This window comes from Antedon mediterranea, chromosome 1 (genome assembly GCF_964355755.1).
Source record: "Antedon mediterranea chromosome 1, ecAntMedi1.1, whole genome shotgun sequence".
Classification (NCBI taxonomy): domain Eukaryota; kingdom Metazoa; phylum Echinodermata; class Crinoidea; order Comatulida; family Antedonidae; genus Antedon; species Antedon mediterranea.
The window spans coordinates 23,385,049-23,401,856 of NC_092670.1; the positions used below are offsets into that span (position 1 = coordinate 23,385,049).

The following is a 16,808-nucleotide window of genomic DNA, read 5'->3' on the forward strand; positions in this document are numbered from 1 at the left end:
CTAGTTGTTTGTTTCTCGGAAAAGTGTTCCCTTAATAGGAGTTTTCCCCGAATAGAAGTGTCCCAAAGGAGTTCCTTTGTGGCAAATCAAAGTTACTAGTTAGTCTATTCGACACAGGAAGATGGAATTCCTCCATGATTTAACCAGTTCCTTTGTCGTATAATACTAGTAACTGATGGTCAAAGGTTAAATCATGGAGAAATTATAATTCCTCCATTGTTCTATACAGCTTAAAGTTTGTTTGCAATTTTAATCCTTGTATATTTCTTTTATTGTTTAGTTTGGTCATGGTCTACAGCACATGCTAACCAAGGTTCCATATGCATCTGCAGCTGGTATTCACAACATAGAATGGGATGCTGTTGAGTTTCCATCACAGTTCATGGAGAATTGGGTTTATGATGAGGATACAATGAAGTTAATAAGTGGACATTATCGAACAGGGGAACCATTGCCTAGGCATCTATTTGATCAGCTTATCAAAGGTAAACAAACATATCTCTGTCTACACTATCAAATGTTATGTGACAAAAAAAAATGTGATGTGCCCATATATGGACATGATGACATATCACTGCCTAATGTGGACACTTTATTCGTCCGTCTAGACAGAGCTTTAAGTTTTCTACACCTCACAATATCAAATTGTTTCCAATTTGTAAAATAAATCAATTGGGGCAATCTTTTCCACAGTTTTTTTTAATATGATTTTTCTTTCTTCAGCTCGTAAGTACATGGCTGGGTCAGGGATGCTACGCCAACTGTACTTTTCTGGACTTGATATGGAGTTACATACAAGGTATTAACTAGTTCAATATTTCAGCAATATGAGCTTGCTAGAGCTTAAATTCAATACATATATATATACAATGATTGAGGGAAAAGTTTTTAGCAGGAATGATATACTTTAGTTATCTGTTCCTAAAGGGCAGAAGACTTGGAAACCTTATCCAGCATAATTTGCAATTTGCTAAATCATTAAAGTTGTTGATTAACATGAAACAAACCAAGGAACAGTTGAAACAGAACAGTTGAAACAGAACAGTTAAAAGAGAACAGTTAAACGAGAACAGTGGAAACAGAACAGTTACAAGAGAACAGTTAAAAGAGAACAGTTGAAACAGAACAGTTAAAAGAGAACAGTTAATACAGAATAGTTAAAACAGAATAGTTAAAAGAGAACAGTTAATACAGAACAGTTAAAACAGAATAGTTAAAACAGTTAAAACAGTAAAGGGCCTCTTGTTATTTCTCTGACAACACAAATAATAACTTGATTTTTGTTTCTGCTATTAGCACTGATCCGTGGCAAGATGTAATGAATAGAGTAGCTGACGAATACACAGTAATAAAACCACTTCAGGTAAGCCAACATATTTATTAGTTATACAGATTTCAGTACAGTAAGCATATTCACGATTTTGTGCAGTGAACCATAAATGCCCAGTAATTTAAATATCCATATGGGGGACACCTCAGGATGTAAATTCCCTTTTAAGATTTAGAGGGCTATCCCTGGCACCATACAAAATGATTGCCTGTTGGTTCATGTATGGTATGGTATCGAAATAAATCAAATCAAATCCTACTAAACACTGACAATTATTTTTCTTATAGGAGGATCGCTTTCCGTGCTCATTCCAACACATCTTTGCCTCTGGATATGCCGCTGGATACTACTCTTACAAGTGGGCCGAGGTCATGTCTGCGGATGCCTTTGAAGCATTTGAAGAAGTTGGCTTGCAAAATAGGGATGCATTAGCAGTGACAGGCTTAAGGTAAGGGAATATGCTGACTATTAATTCAGCTTCTTAAAGCTATGCGTACGCTATCAAACTAGTTTGACAAAAAAAAAGTGTGATGTGCCCAAATATAGTAGTGATATGCCCAAATATGGTAGTGATATGACATCATGTCCACATATGGGCACATCACATTTTTGGTCACATAAAGTTTGATAGTGTAGACAGAGGTTTAGTTATTCAACTCGATAAATAATGACGAACAATGAATTTGATTTTTGGATTATTTCTTCTTTATACTGGATGACCTCTTCAGTAAAGGCAATGAGAATAAACACAAACAGGCTTTGAACCCATGTCACTTGCATGCTAGTCCAATACCCTTTACCATTGTGCCATATCACTTTTATTGAATTTCATAATAGCATCATTCATTTTTTTTTTTTTTTTTTTATTCTATTAAAATTGTTTATTTAGATTTAGAAACACTGTCCTGGCACTAGGTGGTGGAACACATCCCACAGAAGTCTTTAAACAGTTCAGAGGTCGTGAGCCATCTCCAGATGCTCTTCTGAAATCATATGGATTGTCTTGAGCCATGGAGAAAGAGGAAACGGTCAGAGACTAGAGGAAAGCTGTCAGACACCACCTTTTGCTGGTGAAGCATGTATGTAATATGCAGATGCTTAAAAGTGGTGGCTAGGAAGAACGGGCATCAGTCATACCAGGTGCTTGTGTAATGCTACAAATGTTCAGTATACCAAGGTGGTATTAAATTGGTACATATAGCAACAATTGTGGACATTTGTATTGTGAATGACAAGCAGTCTATGTACTTTAAAGCTTTGTCTACACTATTAAACTAGTTTGACAAAAAAAGTGTGATGTGCCCAAATATGGTAGTGATATGACATCATCATGTCCATATATGGGCACATACATTATCCTTTTCAATTGGAAAAGTGATTATGAATGAATAGATGAAAAGGAAGATCCATGAATCTGAACAAGACTAGAATAAATTCCTTGTGTAAAACCACAGATTGGCTCTAGCTATGTTGACTAAAGCTCTGTCTACACTATCAAATCCATATATGGACATGATGACATCATATCACTACCACTTTTTTACATGAATGGTAAAATGCAATTTTTTTTATGGAGCATTTTATTTTCAGTACCTAAATTTTGATCAAATATTTTATTTATACCTGAAATAATATTAAGGTAGAGCAAAACATCTGACCAAAAAAATAAGCACTTTTATGTTTAATGGATTAACCAATATTTGTTTAAAATTAATCAAATGTTTTATACAGTACTATTTAGTTGATTAATTCATTAAATGTATTTCTGTATTCAAATGTGATTTTACATTCATTTTCAATGTTGATTTGAAATCACTTAATGAAAATCATGTTGTTAAATGTTTTTTTTATACTAACATACATTGTGCACTGTTTTTAAAGAGAGCTATTGTTACATTTCACCGAAAAGTTGTTAATTAATGTAAAAGGTGTTGGGTAAATATATCTTATTGTGGTGTATAACACCTTGAAATATTGTTTTAGATTATTTAAACTAAGCTTGTACTGTATAGTTATGTATGTATGCAATTGAGTATGCAATATATTATCATTCTAAGATTTTTTATAAGATTTTCCATATCTCATATCTGTATGAAAGATGTATTCACAATTGTTAATGTTCATTTATTGAATAGTAAAATAGTACTATACAATAGTACCTTCCATTTATGTGTAGAGTTTGTAATTGATAAAGTTCATATGCAGTGGCATATGTTAACCTGACCAGGGAAGGATACAAGGAGGGGCCATTTTTAGGCCCTGGTCCCCCTATTTCAAAATCCTGGATCCGCCACTGTTGACTGGAAAGCAACTGAACAGAATTAGCACCCATGGTAATATTGAATTTGTTGATACTGGTCAAAATTTTCAGTTGCATTTAGTTTCTTCCAGTTCTGCGTTTATGTCGTTTGAAGGTTTGCATGGCAAAATCAAGTGTTTGATAATTTTTATTAAAGTTTGCGGCACTCGGGAGTGAGGACAATCAAAGCATATTTATCGAAACATCAAGAAACTCAACAGCTCTTTTCAGAACTAATTTACGTGGTGTACCGCAAACTTTATATCAACATATGTTTGTCAATATATATTTGCGCAATACAGTTGATTTCCGTGTTAACATATATGTATATCGTGCTAAAGGAACATTCACACAGGTTACATTCGATACATTTATTAATTGAATGTATATTTAGATTAACAGTTTAATACAGAAGCATTCAGCTATTTATTACAATTACAACACCCTGTACTTGTATAGCAAATTAACACTTTTATAAAAATAAAGTATTCCAACAATCGATTTGAATAGCAGACTACTTATTGGGAAATTGGATCCCATAATCTGCAACGGCATGACATTGGGATGTAGAACAGAAAAAAGATGTATATACTGTATTCCACTAATGAGTTGCAAGGAAATGAATTGATGATTAATGCATATTTATACTTCACTATTAACACCTAAATGTTGATTTAGTCAAAATATCTTTTAAAAACGGTACTATAAATAAGAGTACTGATCTAATGAATATAAGATAAAAGTATGTTTATAATTTTGATCTTTCAACAAACATTTGTTTTGTTTGATACTATATACTGAACCATTACGTTTTATGACATATCCTCCAACCTTGTTTATTCCTCCAAGAGGTGTGCTGCACCAGGCAACCCAGCCTGAAAGATAAACCCTGTGGGTCCCTACCATGCTTTGAATGTAGGCCTAGGACTTACAAGTTTAGCTCGGATATCTTATCAAGGAAACTCGCAAAAGGTTTCAATGCTGGTTGAACCTCTTCTGCTAGGAACTTTGTAACCTGGAATAAAGAGATCAGTCAGTATTATCGTACATTATAATAAAATTTTGATTAATTTTACACGTAATCTAATCAATTCTGAATGGTAAATGTTCTTAATAAAAACAGGTTGCTTCTATGCCTTGTGGTGCAATATATATACAGTTAACTTTCCTAATTCTGGACACCGTTGGGCTGGCCAAATATGTCTGGTGTCCGGAAAATATGGTATTCGGAATGTGTTTTTAATAGTAAAAATGAATTTGGGACTGTTTGGTATTGGGAGAGTTTCTGGTTTTCAGAGAGTCTGGTTTTGGGAGAGACTGTATATATAAGCTTTTTACAAAAATGAGTAGTAGTGCTCTAAAATATAGTCATCTAACCTGTTCTGGTGACCTGCCAACAAATGATGATGGATCCAGCATCTGGTCAAGACTATTGTGGATGGGGGTGAAATATGACGAGGCCTTGATGCGGGTAACTAGGTCATTTTCACCACCTTGTTGCTTGACTACTGCAGCTGCTTCTTGGGAAAGTTTCCTTATCTCCTCATGACATTCCTGTAGGAAGACAAATAGTACACTCTGGGAAACTGAACAGCTTTCAGCTGCCACAGAAATTATTTAGGACCTTTTGTACCTAATCCAAAGGTCTGGTCTTGAGAAAGTTATATCATATACATATTATAGTAATATCTCTATGGTTATATCATGAGGTAATTATTTATTTCTAAGTAATTCCTCCATGGTTATATAGATATTTGAAAGCTTTTAACTCTCTACAAGTGGGAATATAAAAAACAAGCAAACAGTTTACTGTGCCAACACATGAAAGATTTGATTCTTTTCAGAGTTGATTTTTCATATCAAATCACTTTAAAGAACCTAGTACATCTTTCGAGACAAGTAGGGGGTTACCTCCACGAACACAAACTCATCATACACTGGGCCCTCTGAGAGAACAGTCTTAGATTGAAGAGGCTACCCAGTATAAAGAATAAATTGTGAATAAACAATCCCTTACCTGCCTACTTGCACCAGACTTAACCATGGCCATGATAATATTCTCAGTAGCCATAAAAGGTAGCTCCTGTTTGATCCGTCTCTCAATTACCTAGAGAGTACAAAAGATTATACATATTTGTTTTTCAAAAGACAAAAAAAAATCCGGAAATAATTGAACCATGACCATCACATCTTCTCCTAGAACAGTCTGGTAAGCTTTGCTTTCAATATTAATGCTGGTAGAGATACACTGATGGTAATGTGAATACTACATACCTTTGGATACACAACAAGACCCTCTGAGATATTCTGTAATGTGCTCAAAAGAATATCTGCTGTGAGAAATGCTTCCGCAAGGCAAATCCTCCTAAAACAATAACAAAATAAAATTGTACAGTAATATAACAGACAAGGGAAACTTAATTAAATACTTGTATAATATTATATTTGTGTTTGAATATTTTCTCCTTACCTATTTGCACTGTCATCCAACGTGCGTTCAAACCATTGAACAGAATGTGTCTGCAGGGGATCCATTATAAGAGTGATCAAATGCCTAGCCAGGGAGCAGCAACGTTCACTACGCATTGGGTTCCTTTTATAAGGCATGGCACTGGATCCTATTTGTTCCTTCTCAAATGGTTCTTCAAGTTCCTTTAGATTGGCTAGTAGTCGAATATCAGAGCAAATCTAACAATAATAATAATGATTTACTTATTTATTGCTACTTGAATACACCATAGTATTACATACATTGGATGTTTTACCATGTTAAAAAGGTAACGCTTGTATAGCAGTGGTTAATACTGAAAATGTAGAGTGATCTAGAAATGATGCTTGGGTATACGAAGAGGGACAGAAAAAGAAGTGAATGATGGAGTAAAGACAGCAAAATGTGTAAAATGGAGGTTGGTAGGAAGGATACACGATGACAACGGAGTGACAATTATTATATGGACAAATTTGAGATGGAGGGATGAGCTCGTTAGACGGATCGGTATCACCACAGCATGGCCAAGATTTACGAAAGACAGGAACATCTGTCACCAGTTGGGAGAGGCCTTTGCCCAGCAGTATGGGCTGAAGAAAGAAGAAGATCTCAACATTATACTTACCTTATGAACAGTTGCTCCCAGCCCTGCTAACACTGAAAGAATATCAACATCCACCTTCCGACTGTATGTTTGACCAGTCACTATGTAAGCTCTACAAACAAACAAAAATAAATAAAAATCATTCATTCACAATTTTGTTTAGAAAGCATCTGAAAATGAGAACACAACTTTAAAATAATAGTACTAACTGTTTAAATCCAGCCATTTCAGTAACAAGTCTATCCAGCATTTCTACTTTCTCCGAATTGTTTTCAAAAAGCGCTAAGAAACTTGCTTGCGTTCCTGTCGTTCCCTTCACACCACGGAACTTAAGGTCATCCCTTGCACGAGTCAAATTTCGTAAGTCCATGCAAAGATCACTGATCCAAAGACAAGCTCGCTTCCCGACAGTGGTTAATTGAGCTGGCCTATTTGTAAAAAAAAGTACACATTTAAATAAACTTACAAAAAAAACCCAACTTTTTTTTTGACAAGCTGAGTATTCATTAACCAACATTTTTTTCGGCAAGTTGAGTACTAAAAAATTTGGTATTATTTTGCAAACAAGTTTCGTTACTCACTGATAATGCGTGAAACCCAAAGTTGCAAGATTCTTATTTTTCTCGGCAAATACTGACAGCCGTTGAATGCATCTTGCTAGGCGTGGTAACACTATATTGAACGCATCACGCAAAACTATCAAGTCCTTTAAATATAATATTGAGTTGGATAACATAATTTAGATGTTGATACAAAGTTGTTACCATATTTTAATATACCATGAAGCCTCATAAAATAAAATTTAAGTCAGAAAATTACAGTATACTAAATACAGTAGTAAAGAAATATATATACTTCAAATGTCTATAAATATGCATTTGTAATTAAGATTCTGATTCAAAATTACTATTTTTGTTTCAGTAGGCCTAATAAATTGAATTATAAACCTAGAATTATTTGTTGACAAGCCCATAGCCATGGGGTTTCGTTTTCAGCACAGGCTAGACCAGTAGGTCTTACCATCACTTCTACTGCTGTCTTTAGTTTGAAAAGGGCACTTTGGGAAAAATGGAGGTTCATTTGACTATGATGAGTGCAGATGACATGCTTATTTAAGCACTTGGCTTACAGTGTTGTCTCCTACATAACAAGATGTTGCTCCAAGGTGGATTATTCCTGATGCTTTCGGACAACATTGACCAAATGTATGGACATGAGCCATGACATCATGGCGCCGTCTTTTTTCTTCTTCTTCCGCCATATCCCAATCAATATTTTCGATGTTTGCCTGCATCTCCGAGGTCTGTTCATCCGTAATATTCAAACCTAAGGTCTAAACAAAAATAAAAAATAATAATTCATAATAATAAACCAATAAAAAATTTAAGGGTGACAATTTCAAATTGGATTTGGACACAACATAAAAGTCCCAGGGGTCTAAAATGGTACAGGGTCTACTAAACACACACATTTGGAATTAGCTGCCAGGCTGCAGTCTAAAATGGTACAGGGTCTACTAAACACACACATTTGGAATTAGCTGCCAGGCTGCAGTCTAAAATGTGTGTGTTCTGTTTTTGTACTGCATTAAGTCTATGACTTAATTTCTGAAATAAAGTTTTAATAAATACTGTAGATTTGATATAAATTTCATGAACGAATGAATCTGCCATGATTGTGAAATAATGCTGTGAGAACAAAAAGGTCTAACCATACTGTGCCCGACACTATTAAACTTAGTTACTACCAGGACAAAATATACACACACCCATTTCTTTTCTTAGCAATAAAAGTGTAAAATTGATTCACATCTATCTACAGTAGGCCTAGACTAAAAAAGTTAGTAAAAAAAAAACCAAAAAGCTACATACATAATGTTTATAATTAATAATTACAACTATCTATATTAAAAAACCTTTTTTTTTTATTAAAAAAAATATCTTGATTAAATTTTTTTTTAAATTAAGCAGAATGATTTTCTTGCACAATTTGAACAAAAAATCAATTGCGAAAGTGTTTTCTTGTTTAATTAACAATTGCACAAGTAAATTCTTGTGCAATTTGCAAAATGCGCACAACAATAAACATATGTTATCGAGCCTAGACATTGCAGTGATGCCGTTACACATGGGTCTGACTACCAACCTGCTGAGCCTTCGCCAAGTACAGCCATAGCCTACGCCATGTCGTAAACTTCTTCTGTTCACTAAAATTAAAAGCCATTTCCTCACTAGCATAACGAGCCACTAGTGGTGACCTATATTTCTTCAAGCTTTCTCGTTCCATTTTTTGCACTTAAAGCTCTACTTTACAATAATTTCTTCAAAGAAAGTTTTTGTTTACAATTGTAGTATTATAATTAGCGGAGTCTCACGAAGCAACCGGTTTCGCGCGAAAGAATGTGGCAATTTAAATTGGTAGAGGGCGCTATCACAAATAACACGGGGTGTCACAAAATGTTTTTGATCATCTGCGATTCGAGTTCGAGCTGATATTGAGAAGTAAACTTTCCACTTTAGAAGTAAGGCTCAGTCTTTTCTTGGATAATTATGACTTCTTTCATCCTGTATTGAACGTGTTTTGATATTAAGTTTACACAGTAACTACTTTCTGATGGTGTGGTAAGTCAATTATTAAATGAATTGTGTGTGTTTTTTTTTAGTCTGCCTGTTGTGCCCCTGTTGTGTATGTGGTGTAGCTGTTTGTGGACGATCGTCTGTTGCTGCTGATGAGAGGTACACAGAGAGTTTAACACATCCACACAACACTGTGGAGCTATGACAAAATGGGGGTGTGTTGTCTACTGTAACTCAACACATCTGGCAAGCCAACCCAAAAGTGTAGGGCCTAGGAGAATAGGCTAATTTTGTTTTATTTTATTAAAAAAGAAAATTGTTTACACTACAGGAATGTCGGTACTGTAGTTTCAGGAAATAATATCCTGGCTAAAATTGAAAATTGACAAGTCAGAATTAATATTGTAATTTGCAATTGTATGGAAGTTTTTTTTTGTTCAATTTGTTTATCATTTGATAGGCTAGTAAGTATGAATGATGGATGGTAACAATAGATTTTTGTGTGCAGCAGTCCCCCACCCGCCAACTTCTCGGGTTCCGCTGTTGCATTACTGTATAGGCCTACCCACTGCATGTTTACGTATAGATGATGAAAGTCCAATGAATTATACTGTATTAATTATTAATTAATACAAATAAATTATCTTTTTTTTTTAAATTTTAATTTCAGCCAATGTCTTGAGGGAATTTTATCGGAATTAAAAATAATTAAACGGTGCTAATTTAAAAGTAATGGGGAAGGATACAGATCTATTACAGGCCATCCGTCAAGAAGATGTTGCCATGGTAATGAAGATTGTTGCAAAATTCACCAAGTCAAAGTCAAGTAAGTGTTTTCAAATTACAGTATTAAAATTATTCATCATAATATGTTACAAATCACATGCTGACGTTCACCTGAGAAAGTGTTATATAAAAGTTGTTCTCATCACAAAAAGATATTTACTTAATTTAATTCTCTTCTCTAACCTGAAACTAAAACTATTAAATTCCTCAGACTTTAATGTAGTCAATATTGATCCATTACTATGTTGCAGGATTTAAAATATTGCACTAACAACATGTGGAAAAAATATCCATCTGCAGGGAAGCAGTAATCTAGTTTGGTAATAAAGATTTATTAATTTCTGATATAAAAATGATGTGTACACCAGTGACCTTGACATTGTAGATCTTAATCCTAATCCACTGACTTACTTAAAGATGTGGAGTCTATCTGGGAGTGGTGGTATGGATTAGTATTTAAGTCTTATTTTATCAGAATTATTACTCATTGGTCAATAATTTAAAGCAAGAATGTAGGAAGTATTTAATTTAAAGGCTAAGTATCTTGCTTATTAATTACCCATAAAGTGAAACTACTGACTTTGCAAAATGCTGCCTTTCTAGTTTCAGTACTTTGCTCCAGATACAATACAGTCTACATTGAAAAAGCCTATCCAGTGGTGAAATCTCTTTCTACACTATCAAACTTTTATGTGACAAAATGTGATTTACATATATATGGAGATGATGATATCATATCCCTACCATATTTGGGCATATCTCTACCATATTTGGGCATATCTCTACCATATTTGGGCACATCAAACTTTTTTTTGTCAGACTAGTTTGATAGTGTAGACAGAGATTTAGTACTGTGGCACAAAAGAAATTACCCAACAGTGTCCCTTAATGATATCTCCTGAAAAGGGGTTGGCTGTAGTGTTACATTTCCTCTTGTCATTTGAGGGAAAGTGTCCCGATATAAAGAAGTGTCCCATGAATAGTGGTGTCCTAAATAGGGTATACTATTCGGCCATTATTTATAATAATTATTACAAAACCATGAAGTTGGCACATATAAAAGGGATCTTTGACAAGGAAGACCAATTTTTTTGTTTTGTTAGAACATAATTTATGCTCTGGTATTTTATCTCATTACATTGTTTATAATAGCACTATACAAAGTCGACCAATGTTTGTCATTTAGTATAAACTGTAAAAATCATAATCGCATAGTTACAGTTGAAACTCATTAATATTCAACCATATCCATTGCAAATACAATTAGTGGGTAAGCTGTAAACCTATGTTCTGGTATTTTATCTAAATTTTGGTTTACACAAGTTGACTCTAAATGATCATTAAAATATAATTGGTTTTTACTAGTTCCCTATTTGTTTTTACAATTTATTGACACATGACAATGTGGATTTTTACTTCTCATTGGCGCTTACCCCAAACTCTTCTTGTTGAATTTGGAAATTGCCATCTCACTCAGTGTTTGCAATACTTCAGAGTATTGTATTCAGTGTCGTAACGGCTATGAGTGCTCACTGGCTAAATCCAAGAGCCCCGGAGCTTATGGGGGCCCTTAAGCAGGACTAAGAAGAAAAAACAGACATTAAAATATGTCAAAAAAGGCTAAAACACCGTACCCAAGACCTCCAGCATTTGAGGGCCATTTAACCAGGGTCCTCAGACCTCTGCGTTACGCCGCTGATTGTATTTCTTATGAGGAAAATTCATACTTACTCAATACCACAATTAGAACTCGGGATAAATGTACAGTTACTCCATTTTACCTCGAGTTTCAACTTTGTGGATAGTTATTGTTTGTAGTTGCAGTGTTTGTTATGTTTAATGCTAGATTGCATTAAAAAAACACTAACTAACCTTGTTAAATGTAAAGTGTATGAACCTGCCATGTTTCTCATTAATTTCAAATCTTATTGCAATTTTGAAAGGTTAAATCCCTCTTAATGAAAGTCTAAAGTACAGTAACTCTGGGTAGAAAGATTAAGAAAAGTACTGTACATTGTTGATGGCTGTTGGTAACTACAAATACTAATTATATAGGTAAAATGCAAAACACTTCATATTCATTAAATTAATAATGTAAACATTTTCGCTAGTTTACTATTACTATAGTATAATACAGTGTTAGTTACACATTTATCAAGATTTTTCCTGAATAGTGTGTTTTTTATTAGAAATAAAAAAAGTAGATGTGCACTTTCGGAATCAACCCCACTTTGGTGACACACAAATTTGCAAATGGGGAATGAAAGACCAAGGTTGGAGATTATCTTTTATTGTTTTAGCGTCATAAGGGTGTTCTGGTCTGCAGCTGTGTAATAATTAAAATCTGTTTGTCGAACAATTAAAACTAAAATTGAATACTTAAAGATTAATGTTCTTTTTTAAGTCATATTAACTATTATTTATTAATGTTCTTTTTTCCTTTTTTGCATCAATATTTATTTGTATTCTCATAGGACATAGTCCTAACCAAACGTCTGTTGAGTGTTTTTGTGAGGTATGTGCAGGGAACATTTTCGCCAGTGTAGCGTAGCAAAAAGCTATACAAAACAACCTTATTGCTACACATTTTGAAAATTGTGTAGCAAAAAATACAATACAAAACTATGTTTCTGGACTTAAAAATCAGTTTGATTAGCAATATTGCTAAACAAAATTTTTAAATGAAAATTTTCCCTGATGTATCATGCTGGAAAGTGTGGGAACACAGGGATATCTAAAAGAATGCTTTGCAATTGTTTAGGATAACAATAGGCTTGCTTACTATTGTTATGTCACAAAACAGCCAATCTAGTGTGCTTTGAAGCTTTGGTGTCCAGGTCAAAGTTTAAACCAATAGTGTACTGCTTTTGTACAAGGAGAAGTGGAGAATTATCTGGTACCCATTTAAACTGTGGTTTGCCTGAAATAAATTTAGATTAGGTAAATATGGAATAGAACTTAGTCACTGAGCAAATTTAACTTTCTGCATGTTTTGAAAGAAGGAAATTTATTTTTTACTCAAATTGTGATTTCATTTTGAGGAAAAAAAGTACCATATTATTTGATGAAATGTATTTTATTTAGTAAAGCATAAATAAAAAAATAATCAACTGTCAGCTTGTTCAATTCAAAGATTTTGCTAGATACCTAGATACCATTCAAACTGTATTGAAACCAAAAACATATGCAATACTATTACTATAACAAAAAATTATGTTGTTTAGAAAAGGTAAATCCATACGATATATTGAACTTAAATGGATGGTGTTCCTTTAAACCTAATCATGTGTATTAATGATAGTAATACTTCCTTTGAAACCACAATGTGGTTTTAAAGATCTAATTTGGCCGACTTTTGTACAATGTTCAGGGTGCAGTATAGACCCATTATTAAATTAAAAGCTCAAAGTTGTTCAAATTTAGAGCAGCTAAAGAAACCGCTGATGTTCAGGTATGAAAGGAAACAGATTATAAAAGCTATTTATGAGCTATAGAAACTATTTAAAACGATTAAAACTTTCAGTTCCAGAGAAAGGTAAGGCACCATTTTGTTTCTATTGGTATTTGAGATTTAAGGTTTTTATTACCAATTATGGAATAGTTGCATGGCTTTAATATCATACTAATTATTATATCAGTATGACCAAGTCTAACTCCATGCTCGAATAATCCTACCCCTAATTTAGGCTAAAGCCAAAGAGAAAAGACTTCAATCTGATGGTAACCGCACCTCTACTTTTTGCACAATTTTAAAAACATCCCCCCCCCCCTTCCCCCATCAGACTACTCAAAACTGTCAAAACTAAACATTTTGATAGTTTCAGTGTAATTACAGTATGGTTTTAAGCTGCAGACCAGAGTTACAGTTAGGTAGAGTAGTAGTTATACTTATGGAGTTGGATAGCCGAGTGGTTTGGACACTTGACTGTCATACAGAATATAGACCCGGGTTCAATTCCCAACAACTACCAGTCCACTCAGCTGTAAATGAGTACCTGGTTGAAAATACTAGGGAGAAAAAAGGCGGCGTGGAAAGGAACTGGCCACCCTACCACATAATGCCAAGGCTTAGTACAATGAGCTCCTAACAGCTCATTCCCCTACATTCAGAATGAATACGGGATTCACCAGAATAGTAATATAGTAGTAGTAGTAGATACTGTACAACAGTACCACAGACTTTTAACTGTTTTCGCTTTATCTAAAAATAGTCCATGGATCTTGGAAGATTGTTTTAACAAACTTGGTTCTTAATTAAAACAATTTGTATAATTACAGTAGGTGAATGATTACCAAGGATCAATATCAGTAATCCTTATCACATGACCTTTATAATGACCTTACCAGCTGACCTTAAATAAGCCATTGTTATAAAGTCCATTCATAAAGTTTAGCTGTAAATGAATGGCATGCCAATGTTTTTCTAAATGAATTTTATTGTTTTATGTAGAAGAACTTTAAAAAAAACCATTATCATAGAAAAATATTCTGTAAATTAAACCATCTTGAGGGTGGAATATTGAGAAATGTACAGTATTGTAAGATTAGAATAAAAAGAATGTGGATGTGCTATTAAACTGTAGAAATACTGTAACAGCTACAGGATTCTAACTGACAAGACTGCAGTCGCATGCTCAAATTTGAGTTAGTATTTACCGGCTGACCGTCCCACCGACACAGTGAACTACAGTAGTAAAAAAATGCACAAAAAATCAGCAACAAAATTAAGCCTAGCAACAAATGTACTGGTACTGGTGGTAGTACAAAATCATTACATAAACTATTTTTAATTGCCATGCTAGTAGTAGTACTGCTAGTAGTACTGTCTCATGCATGGCTGATAAAAGACTCCCAATTCACCTCTGCTCTGGTACCTTAGTAAAACAGGGCTACACAGATACACCCTTCTGGTTGAGTAAGTACTTGTTAAGTAAACAGTACGATTGTTTACTGTCTGTAACTGTTTTACAGTACAGAAAGAAGGGGGAAAAATACAAATTATTTGTAATTTTATTCAATGTCATTATGCTGGGATGAAAATAGGTACAGTAAATCTACAAAAATCTAGATTCTCCTGAGATTATTCACGTTTGTCAAATTACTATTTTTACCATTAATATCCAAATGCATAAATAAAAACCCCGCCCAATAAGCTATTGTTATTAGATTATTTACGTTTGTCAAATTACTATTTTTACCATTAATATCCAAATGCATAAATAAAAACCCCGCCCAATAAGCTATTGTTATATGTTGTATGTTAACAAACGGAAGGTAATTAATTTTTATGAAAATCCTATACAATCCTTCCTCTGGCTATATTAATATCAATAACCATAATTCATATGGTGTTCTCTATTGTAAGAAATATTCAATTTTGCACTTGTTTGTATTTGACAATAGTCAAGGTTGTTTAATATTTTTAAATTATGTTATTAACATAATCCTGAACAGTACTATAGGCAGGTAATATAATGTTATGCTATACTGTACATATATTTTTCAAAATCGACAACTATCATCGACCACAATTTTGTTTAGTAAAACTATTAATTATTAATTGATGATGCAATTTGTACATTTAAGTAGAAGTTGCAATGTCAACAAGACCAATCAGTGATGGATACAGAAATTCCACGTAGTAAACAATATATTTATTAATAATAACAATAATGTATTAACATGAAAAACATGCACAATTTAATGAATTATGGAAATGTCAGCAAAATTTTGCAATGTCTTTTCCCTCCCCCTGCCAAACCGCCACGTATAATGATCTTTTTTAATCAGCTTTCCAAAATATTTTAAACAAAATTAATTATTAAGCATGCAATTGCAAAATCAAGGGATAATGTAATGTACTTTGGGTGTAGGTGAAATCATCATGAAAGTGAAATACTCTACAAAAAAATGTTTAAAAAAAGATGATGGCATGTATTGTTATTGTAACAAATATTAATGTTGCATGAATTCCTTTGATTTGTTTTCATTTATTCACATTAAGTTGCTACTTAATGCCGCAGTGAAAGCTTTTATATTAATTATTAGTAAGTAATGTACAACTGTACTGTATACTTCCGACATCGCATTTTATCTTTCTGAATTTCAGGTTATTTCAAACAAAAGAATTTGTGAAAAAGATTTTGTTAGTATCCTTAATTTGGTTTAAAAAAAAAAGGAGATAAAAATACCAATGAGAAACTAAAGGGTCTACCAATAGGTTTGATATACACTACACAGGTACCATGATGTTAAAACAAATGTTGAAAAAACTTTTATTCAGCCGAAATATAGAATCAGTTTACTTTGATTTTTTCAGAGTTTCTTTCATTAAAAAGGAAACAGAACAGCATGAGAAATTTAAAATGATTCATTTAATGTGTCTTGGTAACTGGACAGTAGCAGTGGCGTAACGCAGAGGCCTGAGTCCCTGGTTTAGTTAGGAACTCTAGGTGGCCCTCCAATGCTGGAGGCGTTGGGCATTTTTAGCCTTTTTCTTTTTTTGTTGTTGACATATTTCAATGCCTGTTTTTTCCTCTTGGCACTGCTCAGGGGTCCCATAAGCTCTGGGGTTTACAAGTGCTCATAGCCGTTAAGCCACTGTACAGTAGACGTTGTACACTGTAAAGCCACTACAGTACATTAATCAGTAAGTTGAGCTCCAGTTGATAATATAATTTATAAAATCTGATCCATCAGCTATTGCACTAATGTGCATAATTGGC

At 33.6% G+C, this 16,808-nt stretch overlaps 3 protein-coding genes across 4 annotated transcripts in view; 2 read left to right on the forward strand and 1 right to left on the reverse strand.

Annotated features, from left to right (window-relative positions):
• LOC140063492 (uncharacterized) overlaps positions 1 to 4,073 on the forward strand; it is a 24,810-nt gene extending 20,737 nt beyond the window's left edge. For both annotated transcript variants that reach the window (XM_072109834.1, XM_072109835.1), the window contains 5 exons: positions 281 to 485; positions 724 to 799; positions 1,297 to 1,363; positions 1,618 to 1,778; positions 2,220 to 4,073. In XM_072109834.1, coding sequence (XP_071965935.1) covers positions 281 to 485; positions 724 to 799; positions 1,297 to 1,363; positions 1,618 to 1,778; positions 2,220 to 2,337 — 627 coding nt within the window. In that variant the 3' untranslated portion in view covers positions 2,338 to 4,073. The remainder of the gene's footprint in view (positions 1 to 280; positions 486 to 723; positions 800 to 1,296; positions 1,364 to 1,617; positions 1,779 to 2,219) is intronic.
• Positions 4,054 to 9,099, reverse strand: LOC140063493 (adenylosuccinate lyase-like). The gene is made up of 10 exons (XM_072109836.1): positions 8,867 to 9,099; positions 7,851 to 8,054; positions 7,303 to 7,427; positions 6,931 to 7,149; positions 6,743 to 6,833; positions 6,100 to 6,317; positions 5,904 to 5,994; positions 5,647 to 5,736; positions 5,007 to 5,183; positions 4,054 to 4,644 (listed from the first exon to the last, which is right to left on the reverse strand). Exons 1-10 carry the CDS (start codon positions 9,005 to 9,007, stop codon positions 4,558 to 4,560), a joined length of 1,443 nt encoding a protein of 480 aa, XP_071965937.1. The 5' UTR covers positions 9,008 to 9,099; the 3' UTR covers positions 4,054 to 4,557.
• A 15-nt stretch (positions 9,100 to 9,114) lies between these two features.
• LOC140063491 (uncharacterized) overlaps positions 9,115 to 16,808 on the forward strand; it is a 76,222-nt gene continuing 68,528 nt past the window's right edge. Inside the window, exons 1-2 of the mRNA XM_072109833.1 lie at positions 9,115 to 9,342; positions 9,968 to 10,123. Coding sequence (XP_071965934.1) covers positions 10,030 to 10,123 — 94 coding nt within the window. The 5' untranslated portion in view covers positions 9,115 to 9,342; positions 9,968 to 10,029. The remainder of the gene's footprint in view (positions 9,343 to 9,967; positions 10,124 to 16,808) is intronic.

Bases quoted from the DNA above. Each gene is read 5' to 3' on its own strand.
- LOC140063493 (XM_072109836.1), bottom strand. From the start codon at position 9,007: ATGGAACGAGAAAGCTTGAAGAAATATAGGTCACCACTAGTGGCTCGT. The intron at 5,737-5,903 runs GTATGTAGTATT...TGTACTCTCTAG, and splicing joins GTCTTGTTGTGTATCCAAAG to GTAATTGAGAGACGGATCAA. The intron at 5,184-5,646 runs GTAAGGGATTGT...GTCTTCCTACAG, and splicing joins AGTCTGGTGCAAGTAGGCAG to GAATGTCATGAGGAGATAAG.